Raw genomic sequence first — 13,292 nt, 5'->3', positions numbered from 1 at the left:
GTACGATCGTGGCATCAGGCCCCCCACCCATTGATGACATCTGCGAAAGGTTGAAGGTCTACCTCAACGAACTTGCCTCATATTTCGTTGCAAGAAATCTGAAGATATCCAGCCACATTGTTCACTACAAATACGCGTGAGGTGAATACTGAGCTGACTGTGATGGTCGATGGAGAAATGATTCCGAACATCAAGTGTCCCAAAATACTTGTCACATTTGACAGCTCTTACACATTCTCCCCACATGGCACAGCAATTTGCCATAAAGTCAAACTCGGAAACAAGGTGCCAAGTCACTTGCTGGCAGCACTTGGGGTGCAGACAAATAAACTTTTTTGACCACGTACAAAGCAATTGGCCAGTCTGTGGTATGTTATGCAGCGCCAGTGTGGTCTCGTCAACTCTGTGACACGAAGTGAAATAATATTCAGATCTGTCAGAATGCCGCTCTCTGAACTGCAACGGGCTGTCTCCTCAGTTCGCATGTGGACCACCTCCATCAGGAGACAAAGATTCTACCAGTGCAAAGACATAAATACATGCTGTCCAAGCAATACCTTTTGGGCTGTTATCGCAGAAACCATCCAAATCATCATCTTGTGGATAGATATACACCATCCAGAAGCCTTAAGGTAGATCTACATTATTTAGAGCGTGAGGTTCAGCGCTACAAGAGAGAACCTCTAGATCAAGCAGGTCTAGACAACATTCGCGGTAGCAGATGCGGTAATTGGCTACCGGATGAATGTAGTCCTTGAAGAACGACCGCCACCCATTGCAACTTAGGGGCGTGGTATGGAAAACAATTAGGGATTTTGTAAATAGCACGGAATTCCTGATTAATAATGTACCCTCTTTTCAACCTAAACTAATACTGAAATGGAATTTTCTATAACAAATTTTCAAGCTGGCTACTTAACTGTACATAAATTCTTGCAATCAAAACCGTTTGTCGAATAAACCAATTTAAAATATAAGCGTTTATTCCGGTTCGCAATTATTTACGTTTATTTAACATTTATTTTTCTTCTGGTTTTGTAAATACAAATGTCAAATTGCATTTCCCACAATAGTGACGATCTTCATGAGCAGCCATAAAAACGCCAGCTCCACAATTTTCACCAGGACATTCGCGGCGAAGGCGATGTATCTTACCATTTTCGTCAACCTAAAATTTAAAAAAGAAGAATGTAGTTTCATAATCAAAACAAAATGAAGCAATAAGCAATGGAATTGTTTCTTATCAGCCTGGTTTGATCGAATCGCACAAGATTTACAGGACTCAAGAATTCCACCTTTTATTCGATTTTATTGAATGTAGTATTTAGTAAAATTAGACACCTTCGAATAGTACCTTATAGTATTTAAGGACGGCAAGCTTAACCTTCTTCCTCTTATGCTTCATTTTTTTGGGTGTAGAGTAATTCTTCTTCTTGCGTTTCTTGGCGCCACCACGCAATCGCAAAACTAAATGAAGCGTTGATTCCTTTTGTATGTTGTAGTCTGATAACGTACGACCATCTTCAAGCTGTTTTCCGGCAAATATTAAACGTTGTTGATCAGGTGGAATTCCCTCTTTGTCCTGAATCTTGGCCTTTACATTTTCTATTGTATCAGACGGCTCAACTTCAAGCGTAATGGTCTTGCCCGTTAAAGTTTTGACAAAAATCTGCATCTTCGCAGCCTGGAACAAAAAGATATTTGTAAAAAAAAAATTGTTGGGATTTTATGCAGGATATTTGCGAATTGATAGTTTATAGTTAAATGATGCGTAATAATTAAAGAATATGAACATTTACCCATATAATTTAAATAAACTTTGCTCCAAACTAAGGTATATTCATAATTTGGAAGCATTTCATTTATTTCGACACATGTAATGTAAAACCACGAGGCGTTTTAAGCAATTACACAACGCATATATTTTATGAATAAAACTACTCATAATGAATACATAGCTTAAAATAAACTAAGAATAAATAAGTAACCGAAAATGCACTTGTCCTACAAAAACATGACCCAAACACGACAATCCCATGGCAGCCGGTTATACGCACCGGATTGACCCGATGGAACTCTTCATCGGCAAGGGCTCCCGCATCAGTATACGTGTTGGTCATGGGAGAGGCACATCCCGATCCCGGAGTGCCTTCTCCGCACGCTTCTGATCCGTGCCGATTGAAAAGAACTCCGGACCCTGGTTCTCTTCGGTTTGCCAGAACCGCCTCCATCATCGGTCGGTGTCAGTGTCGGAGAGATGTAACCGGTGCATAGAGTGGGTACATTTCCGATCTTGCTTTGGCCTCACTTCACTACGGGAGTATAGTCATACTGGATATGTTGCAAGGTTCTGTGCGAACATAACCAGCAGCGGGTCACTTGCGTCGTCGTCACTTCACTACGGGAGTAGTCATACTGGATATGTTGCAAGGTTCTGTGCGAACATAGCCAGCAGCGGGTCACTAGCGTCGTCGTCGTCGCCTTCTGCGTTCTCGTCGTCGGACTATGCGAACTGCCGCTTCAGTGAACTGCCACCCCCCTCGGATGTGCTAGTTACGAACAAATGTCATCCGTGGCACCAAATCATCCAAGGCGCAGGGCCCCGACGGAACATCTACATTGATGTTGAAGAATCGGGCTCAACCTGTCTTTGAACACTTTTATAGTTCCCGATGTCTAGAAAATGGGCAGAGTGATCCCACTACTGAAATCTGGAAAGGACCCGAGTTTGGGAGAGGCGTACAGACCGATCTTCATTTTCTCACCAGTAGCATGAGGAAATTTTCCCGAGCCTCGTAGGAAAATTTCCATTCGCCGAGCATCAACATAGATATCGAAGACTGCACAACAACTGCTTTGCATGCCATCACCGCACACATTTGCCTTGGCTTCAATCGGCCCAGGCCATGTGAGAGGACGGTCCTCGTGGCACTGGACCTATCGAAGGCATTGGACACGGTCAGCCATGCCAACCTATTTGAGGACATCGCCAACACGTCCCTCCAGCCAGGCCTGAAACGATGGGTCGCGAATTATCCGTGTCGTCGCCAGTCATTTGTGAAATTTAGGGATAAGAAGTCGAAGCACCATAGAGTGAAACTGGGTGTTCTTCAAGGTGGGGTGATATCTCCGGCACTGTTTAACCTCTACCTATCCTCCAAAAAATTCTTGTTGACCACGTACAAAGCATGTTAAGTTATCCAGCGCCAGTGTGGTCTAGTCAGCTTTGTGACAGGCAGTGGAATAATATTCAGATTTGTCAGAATGCCGCTCTCCGAACTGCGACGGGCTGTCTCCTCAGTTCTCATGTGGACCACCTCCATCAGGAGACAAAGATCGTACCAGTGCGAAGACATAACTACATGCTGTCTAAGCAATACCTTTTGGGCTGTTATGGCAGAGGCCATCCAAATCATCATATTGTGGATAGATATCCACCGCCCAGATGCCTTAAGGTAGATCTTCATGATCTAGAGCGTGAGGTTCAGCACTACAAAAGAGAGCCCCTAGATCAAGCGGCATATCAAGCAGGTCTAGACAACATTCATGCAGACACGATAGCAGATGCGGTAAATGACTACCGGGTGAATGTAGTCCTTGGAGAACGACCGTCTCCCATTGCACCTGAAAAAATTGACCTCCCCCGGCAAACCAGAGCAGTCCTGGCTCAGTTACGTTCCGGCAGATGCAGCCGCCTTAACTCCTACGGAGCAAGGATTGATGCCAACGTACAAGATGCATTTTCCGATTGTAACCATGGACCGCACGATACACGTCACCTGTTTAACTGCCAAGCCAGACCCACTCGACTCAGACCCACATCCCTTTGGACGCACCCCTCTTAGTCGCAGAGTTCCTGGGTATTGACACTCAACAGTAGAACGCAACAAACTGTTACAGCAACAAAAACAACAACGACTACTAAAAAAGAGCAAAAAGGAATTAAAAATTTATACATAGTGTTAAGCACAAAAAAAACTCCTAAAGCCAACATAAAAACAAAAATCTTTCTTCAGAGCAGTAAAAATTAGCTAAATGTGGGTTATAAATTTAAAAAAAAAAAATATGACCGATCTAAACCATATTCGGCATGGACACCTCCCACAGATTACTGTTTCAGTGAAATCGGACAAAAAATCGACTTTTATGGTCCTGAGACCTTAAATCGGGAGACCTTAGATCGCTGTATTTGGGTCCTATATTAAGACAAAGATATGAACTCAAATTATTGTATGAATTTCAACCTAATCATATAATGAATTCGGCTTTTATGGGCCTAAGACTTTGATGGTCTTAAGATATTTACTACAACCAAGAATATACTTTAGACTGTCTGTATAAGGGAGAACAGCTTTTTGCAAAAAGGAAAATTAATTGTTCGCCTTTTGTTCCCAATATTATGACGCAATATTATGACGATCGGTTTACGATAACCCCTTGATATTATATTTGTTCTGAAACTCGCTTTACCCAGTGAAACGAAAACTTTTCACTTTTAGTTGATCGATAGACTTTTTCTCCTCTGGAAAATTTTCACACATTTTTTTGCAGGGAACACAAACAAAATTGCTTAAATTTACAATGAAAAAACATATGTAAACAAAAAAAAAAAAAACACTTAATTACCAATTATTGGTATATTTATTATTTGTTTAAGCTATATTTTTACAATAACATCACTTTTATGTAAAATTAAATCAATTTTAACAAAAAAAAGCAAAACTTTTTTTAAACGTTTCGATGTCGATTTTTGTTTTGTTTTTAGGGGTGGGTGCCATCGGGCCGAAAGCGGCAAGGACAAGTTCATATTGTATAAGTTCTTTAAACAGATGTTAGAAAAAAATCAAGCTTACACGATGGACAAAGGACAGCTTACCATACACCAAACCACCCAGGCTGATTTCTGACTTACAAAGCTAACATCTATAGCCTAGTACTGACTTTGACTTTTCGCCCGATCATCTATCCAAAAGCACTATAAAAAAAATAGTGACGTAGAAATGAGAACACATTCCGTAGAAGTGGTACTGTGACGTGACGCTGTTCTACCACAAATTTTAATTCAATTAATTGTAAAGGTAATTAATCGCTCACAAACTGGGTGAAAAGCAGCTCTGTTACAACGTGTTTATTTTTTAGTTATTTTTTGAGTTTTGTAATATTTTGCTTATGGTTAGATTAGATTTAAATAGCAGTCTGCCATCCGACTTACTTAGAAGACGTTTTCATACATTGTGATACTACAGGAACAAGAGTTCCTAGTTCCTACAGTTGAACCACCCAATTCGCTTTAAAAAACGCACTAATTTGCAAATGTTCACATCCGCTAAATCAGACAAGTTCTCAAAGAAATGAGAACCTAAAGTGGAACCACCTCTGACTGCCAGTGCGGAACACACACACTGGTGTTCTATTCTTCTCTCTTCTTCTTCTTCGATGTCAGCTTCTGGCAAAGTCGTTACTGACAACCTTCAGTCTGCCAGCATGTTTTCCGATTGGACAGTTATCTGTCATGACGTAGTTCCTTGCTCTCGCAAGCTCGCCCGCTTTACAATTCCCTGGGATATCTCTGTCGCCCGGTACCCAGATCAGGTGAATATTGAACTGTTCAGCCATCTCGTTGAGGTCTACGACAGTCGAGGTCGGTTTTTGTGTTCAGAAATACGTTCTCAAGGGATTTAATGGTTGCATGGATGTCTGAGAAGATATTTATGCTAATCGTCGTTATGACATTATGTCTTAGCCATACCTTCACCTCCTCAATTCCAAGGATATCCGCTTGATCCTGCAGAGCAAAGAATTTTTACGAGACTTTGGAAAATTATCTACCAACTGTATGCAGATAAATATATTTTATACTACTTTATTAATACAAATTTTATTAAAAATTTGTAAAAACAGTGTTGGTGTTTTATTTGTAATTTTTACAAATACTTCGATCACCGCCGTTGATCTCTTCCTGGGTTTGTACTACAAATTTAACAATTTTAATTAAAAAACTCGTATATTTGAAAATAATTACATATTGAAAGAAAACAAACGAATTTTCCTTTACAGCGTACAAGTTCGACTAAAGCTCTGGTTTGTCTTCCATTTTTCGTTTTCGTTGTTCCAACTTATGTCTTTGGACATTAATTTTCTTACCCCCGTTACAATTAATCTTATAATCCTCCATTTTCATTTTAAAACTTTAAAAAATTTGACAAAAAATATGTATTTATGTGTCTTCGACAAATAATCGAGAAAATTTGGAGTGGACGCGTAAACTCATTTTGCAACATGGCCATGAAAGCCCCAAATAGACAAAAGCAAATATAAACTTTTTTTAAATTAATTCTAATTGTAAATCTATTGGAGTACATTGAATTCATTTAATGTGTTAGAGGCGTTATTGTACCTAACATAAGTCAATGTGTCAAATTTCAGTTAAATTCGCCGTTTTTGGGGCCAAATCTTTAAATCGAGATATCGGTCTATATGGCAGCTATAAGCAAATCTAGACCAAATTGCAGAAATATGTGGAGGGGCTTAACTTAACTCTCTGTCCCAAATTTCGGCAACATCGGACAATAAATGCACCTTTTAAGGGCCCAAAACATTAAATTCAGAGATCGGTCTATATTGCAGCTATATCCAAATCTGGACCGATCTGAGTGAAATTGCAGAAGGATGTCAAAGGGCCCAACACAACTCACTGTCCCAAATTTCGGCGACATCGGACAATAAATGCGCCTAAGACCCTAAATTGGAGGATCGGTCTATATGGCAGTTATATCCAAATCTAGGCCGATCTGAGCCAAATTGACGAAGGACGTCGAAAGGCCTAACATAACTCACTGTCCTAAATTTCAGCAAAATCGGATAATAAATGTGGCTTTTATGGGCCTAAGACACTAAATCGGAGGATCGGTCTATATGACAGCTATATCCAAATCTAAACCGATCTGAGCCAAATTAACGAAGGATATTGAAGGGCCTAACACAACTCACTGTCCCAAATTTCGGCGACATCGGACAATAAATGCGCCTCTTATGCGCCTAAGACCCTAAATCGGGGGATCGGTCTATATGGCAGTTATATCCAAATCTGGGCCGATCTGGCCAAATTGACGAAGGATGTGGAAGGGCCTAACACAACTCACTGTCCTAAATTTCAACAAAATCGGATAATAAATGTGGCTTTTATGGGCCTAAGACCCTAAATCGGAGGATCGGAGGATCGGTCTATATGGCAGCTATATCCAAATTTAAACCGATCTGAGCCAAATTAACGAAGGATATCGAAGGGCCTATAGCAACTCACTGTCCTAAATTTCGGCAAAATCGGATAATAAATTTGGCTTTTATGGGCCTAAGACCTTAATCGGAGGATAGGTCTATATAGCAGCTATATCCAAATCTGGACCGATCTGGGCCAAATTGACGAAGGATGTTGAAGGGCCTATAGCAACTCACTGTCCTAATTTTCGGCAAAATCGGATAATCAATTTGGCTTTTATGGGCCTAAGGCCTTAATCGGAGGACCGGTCTACATAGCAGCTATATCCAAATCTGAACCGATCTGGGCCAAATTGACGTAGGATGTCGAAGGGCCTAACACAACTCACTGTCCCAAATTTCAGCAAAATCGAAAAATAAACGTGGCTCTTTTGGCCCAAGACCATAAATCAGCGGATCGGTCTATATGGGGGCTATATCAAGATATAGTCCGATATAGCTCATCCTCGAACTTAACCCGCTTATGGATAAAAAAAAGAATCTGTGCAAATTTTCAGCTCAATATCTCTATTTTTGAAGACTGTAGCGTGATTTCAACAGACAGACGGACGGACATGTCTAGATCGTCTTAGATTTTTGCGCTGATCAAGAATACTTTACTTTATAGGGTCGGAAATGGATATTTCGATGTGTTGCAAACGGAATGACAAAATGAATATACACCCATCCGTCGGTGGTAGGTATAAAAACGGCATAAATCGTAGTAGAAAAGGGTTTTGTAGATTATCTCAAATCAAGCGGATTTGGGCTCTTTTGGAAACATGGTTTTATAATGATGAAAATACAACTAAAGAAACATTTTAAGAAGATAAATTGTAAAACAACGTTTCGTTGGGGGTATGCTATTGTTGTTGTGCTAATGACACTACCGCTTAATTGTGGCTCTAAAAAAAAAAGTGATAATTTGAAGTGATTTTCATATGTATCACACGACATGTACATGACAGCCAATTTGGCCCGATGGGGTCTTTCAAGGGCTACCGCCACAGTGTACAACACACTATTACAACAACAACTCTACAAGCGCTAAATTTGACATCTTATAAGACGCCACATACCATATACTCTATCAAATAAGGAAATTTAAAAATCGGACCACAAATGTGTCTTCACAGCCCGATCAAGTTTTGTACGAGTCAATTTATTGTTTTTTATTGTAGTACTTTGTTTTCGATTGGGCTGTAGTACCCCCAGAGAAAATGTCTTGCCACGCCAATGGAAACAGCAATTCAGTACATAATACAAATTATAGGTGTGAAGTTCAACAGGGCACAATTTAGACCATGAATAGCGACCGCCAGAATTTCTGCACGATGCCTATGTATAAGCAAAACTAAGATTGATAACTTAATCGTGAAAATAGCAAAATAATGTTTAATACAAAATTTTTCAAATCAGATACGACATATGCTCTCAAACTGCTTAATAGGGGACTACATATTTAAACATCAAATAGAAGTATTTGCGCAGCCTTACTCGTGGCTGAAGATATAGACGGACTAACAGTAGTAAACCCAATCAGAATGCTAATCCCATTAAAAAAATGTAGTGCATAAAAATTACATACAAATCGAAGAGTTACAAACTGAACAACCACAATCCTATGGTGGTGGCCCGAGTAATTGATATGGTCAGATCCAAATATATCTTGGATAAGGTTTAATTGAATCTAATTAGATCCAAATGGATCTGCCATATCCAATTACATATGATTATACAATCCCATGGCAGCCGGTTGTACGTACCGGATTGACCCGATTGTGTTCTTCATCGGCAAGGACTGCCGCCTCAGTGTTTAATACACTGCTACAAAAACAAAAATATAATTATATCTGATGCTATATATTACTATATCTGGTAGAAGATTAATTGGATATGGGGCCCGATACAATCATAACTGCTGTATATAATTATATCGAAAGAGTTTGCTATATATAATTATATCGAAAGAGATATTCTATATATAATTATATCTGGCCCTAGATATAATTATATCTGACCTTAGATATAATTATATCTGGCCTTAGATATAGTTATAACTGGCATTTATTCGTGAGATACCGGCCGAAAGATTAAGTCAAAATTGGACTAAGCGGATGGACCATTGAGGCGCAGTAACGGTAAACATTTGCATGAAATATTCTTCAAACATTTAATTATATGGACCGTTTTATCGATTAAAATAAAAATTTCATCCATTTTTTTGAATTTAATGTTTTTTTTATTTAACTTTCCTATAGATCTTAAAAGAACCACCCCTTAGTACTGCCAAAGATTCGAACTCACTGTTACAGTGCGATATGCTAAGATGTTTGGCATGGTTATATAAATGAAACACACAATAAAAGAATAATTTGTGAAAAGTGGCACAAAGGAGTGAAAGTGACGAAAATAAAAAAAAAAGGTAGGGAAGTGTATCAATAGTCGGCAGTTTAAGGTTTTTGCCTTTTTCAATACATTCTTAAAAAAAGAAAGCATTTTTTTACTAGTAGGCGGCACTATTCCAATCCCGGCACGGGATAGCTGTGAGCACCACACAGGCTGGAACATTGAGATCAGATCTCAAGAAACTTAGCTGCGAGCGCCCAGTATCTCGCGTCCACACGTGGCTGATAGTAAAATGCACCATACAAAGTAGCTGCAACGGCAGTCGCACTCAGCGGTATCGATCGGAGTCTGAGTGTCTCGGACGGAACCGGCTCTTGCACAAATACTTTAAATAACCAATGGCAACCCTCTTCCCTCGGCGATCGGCCATTTAGAACGAGCCTGCTCATTTATAGGAGCATGACAAGGATCGCCACTCCACATGCAAATGTGGTTACAACAACTATTTTCTAATGTTCGGCAGACATGTTCCTAAAGTTAGCATAAAGTTTTTTGGTAATGAAAATATTAATTATTAAGGAAAATTACTGATGCATTTATTTTAAGTTTTTATTTTATTTACTCGCATACTTAATGCGAAAAAACTAAAAATAAATTCATAAGCTCATTTATGAAACCATGAAGCTCAATTGAGAGGTTAGTCTATATAGAAGGTTTATCCAAATACGGTGCGATATGGGTCGTATTCGACGCGAATAGTGGGTATCGTACCCCTTATCAAACTGATACAATATGGACCATTTTCGCATAAAAGGATATCCAATAGAACACCACATTTTTAGAAATTTCGAACAAATTGTGTAAAACGGTAAAGGGGCCGAAAACAGTAAAGTGAGTGCAATTCCAAATAAAAAATAATCTGTACCAATTTTCAACGTATAATTTTAAGACGCTGTAGCCTGATTATATCAGTTAAGTGAACATTTTTCGGATTTCTTCGCTAGGATTCGAATCCGGAGATTGAGATTCGTAGGCGGACAAGTAACTTCTGTGACACGAAGGCCTCCAAAGTAGAACAGATTATGACTTCGTCTATAGGCAGGTTATTTTTAAAGAAGGCGGCTACATTGGAATATATTTTTTTTTTTTTTAAAAAAAGCGTCCTTATAAACCGATCTGCCATTTTCCATTCGGCACTCAAATGCCGACTACTGGAAAATTCACTTTTTTATAGTTCCTAAAGTGAGCATCGAATAAAAAAAAAAGATAAACAAAAAAATATTTTTTTTAATAATTTTTATGATTTAAATGTTCTTTTGAATTTTTTTTCTTAAGGACAGGAACTTTCGAACTTGATGGACACCCTCTCACTAAAAGCTTATTTCTGCCGTAAATCATCTCAGCTCAAATATTTTTGTTCACAAGGAGAGCCGAGGATACTTGTAACGTTTATTGACCTTTTTTATTAGTATGCTTAGTTATTAAAAAAAGTGCAGACTTCTGGTACATTCCGAACTTAGGAGCACCTACATACAAATCAAAAAGTTGCAACCGAACATTGGAAGTGAGAATAACCCCAATCCTATGGTGGTGGGTATGAAATTTTGTAAATGAAAGTGTTCTCAGGGGCATCCTATAAACAAAGAATAACAAATAGAACTGTTAAACTTTTCCGATAGATTCGAACTCACACTGTTAGTCAGACATAATAAGATGTTTGAGATGGTTATATAACAATAAAGGAATAATTTGTAAAAATTAGCACAAGGAGTGGAAGTGACCAAAAAAAGGTATTGTATTTGGTGGCACAATAATAAAAAAAAGTGGCACACTAGTACAGTCCAGTGTAAAATTTGTTACTGAAGTGGCGAAGTGATAACGATGTACCAAACCTGACCAACGCGTGGACTTAGAATCACACGTGCAGATTGAACGATGAGACGCCACACCTTAACCTTCGCTTTACCAATGGTTGCATTTGGAATAATCTAAAATTGATATTTTTGACCTGATAACTCTACGAAATAAATCATCCAGAGCACTGCGTAACCCGTGGGTGATAAGGAGAAGGATAACGAGTATGTTACCTATAAGTTGGTGATAGCGTGAACTAATTAAAACAATACCTGATCATTTTACCTTGATTGTGAAAATTAGTTAAGCAGAAATTTTTAGATATAATTTGGAAGTAGATGATAATTGAGCTTGTTGTATTGGAAATATACATTTATACATCTACGGCTTTATTCACCAATTTATGAAGGCTTAGGGTTTATTTGACAGTTCTATAAAGGAAATATGTGAAATAAACCTTTTTCAAATCTACATTGCCGCTATACTTTAAACTGGCAAACAACTAAATGCGCCCTTATGCGAAACACAGATAATTAAATAAAAATAAACAAATGTTTTGGTTTCTACATGCACCCATCAATTATGTTGTACATATGTTCCTTACACTGGGTGTTCACTCTAAAACATTCCACCAATTAGTACTTCCATTGTTTATGTGTTTACGTGGGTAAAAATAATCTCTGGTGGAGAAACTTAGTTTTTTGGGTCCGATATAACACACATTTTATATTTTGTTATCCACCATTTTCCAAGCACAAACAACGCCACAACTTCATATTGAAAAAGCGAAGTCGATATGTAAACAAAAATAAAGCAATATAAAAAAAATTACCAACCTTATGTTCTCAAAAGCACGATGCAAAAAGGAAAGAACTTAAGTGAGCGGAAGTAATGAATCCTGTTCTCAAGTAGTCAATCAGATGCACGAAAAAATAACCATGTGTATATCGAAACAATTCTATAATTATCTCTTAATTTGTAGATGGCAGCAACGCATATCAAAAACGATGCCACATACGGAGAATCTTAGGTATGTTCGGGATATTTCAATGAAAATTTCGCTATATGTTTGAATTAACCCATGGTAAAATTAAGATGTAGCGTCATAAGCACAACAACAAAAATCTACCCCCAACTAAACTACCTAGATTGTCGAATGCCATAACTTCAAATGTCAAAGTAGTTTTAACAATTAACATTGTTTAACAACTTATCTTCTTCATTATGGCATTGTTTTGTTGCTTCTATGTGGAAAATCGGAGGAACTAAAACGTCCTTTAAAAATTTAGAAAAATTCAGAGCTATGTTAGTAAGCATTTGACATTTAGAGTTATAGCAAAATCAAATTAAGGCCTCACTTAAATGATGCATTTTGGATTAAACCAGCTTTTTTCATGATTCTATCAACAACAAGACTAAGGCAAGCGATTACGATCTATTTAGTTCCTTTAACCAAAATGTATTTGATTAATTATGATTTGTAAACAAAAATTAGTTGCGAAAAAGTTCAGCAAAGTAACACAATTTACTTTAAAATATTTACAGCAATTTTTCTGCACCAACAATATCCTGCTATCATAAACACCATTTACACTGCTCTTTAAATATGGATTTTATGGCTCGATCATCTCTTTCCCTTAATAAAATCAGCTGACGGGAGCCTTAAATCCGGATTTAATGAGCATTGTAAACGGGGTTATAGTACACTAGGATTAATTGTGCCTTATTCCTGTTTTAATCACACATTTTTCACTTACATTTTTTTTATATGTTGAGTATGACAGTTGTATGTGGAGTAATGTGGAACCACATATATTCGCTTTACCATATTC

General features: G+C 38.1%; 1 protein-coding gene across 1 annotated transcript; it reads right to left on the bottom strand.

The window, feature by feature from the left end:
• Positions 1 to 965: 965 nt before the first annotated feature.
• Positions 966 to 12,379, bottom strand: LOC106092727 (ubiquitin-ribosomal protein eS31 fusion protein). Its single transcript, XM_013259643.2, has 3 exons — positions 12,297 to 12,379; positions 1,355 to 1,684; positions 966 to 1,168 (listed from the first exon to the last, which is right to left on the bottom strand). Exons 2-3 carry the CDS (start codon positions 1,673 to 1,675, stop codon positions 1,019 to 1,021), a joined length of 471 nt encoding a protein of 156 aa, XP_013115097.1. The 5' UTR covers positions 1,676 to 1,684; positions 12,297 to 12,379; the 3' UTR covers positions 966 to 1,018.
• Positions 12,380 to 13,292: the final 913 nt, after the last annotated feature.

The sequence above is a fragment of the Stomoxys calcitrans genome, chromosome 3, assembly GCF_963082655.1.
Source record: "Stomoxys calcitrans chromosome 3, idStoCalc2.1, whole genome shotgun sequence".
NCBI lineage: Eukaryota > Metazoa > Arthropoda > Insecta > Diptera > Muscidae > Stomoxys > Stomoxys calcitrans.
The sequence above is the reverse complement of the archived record's forward strand: the minus strand, read 5'-3'. Positions and strand labels throughout refer to the sequence as shown.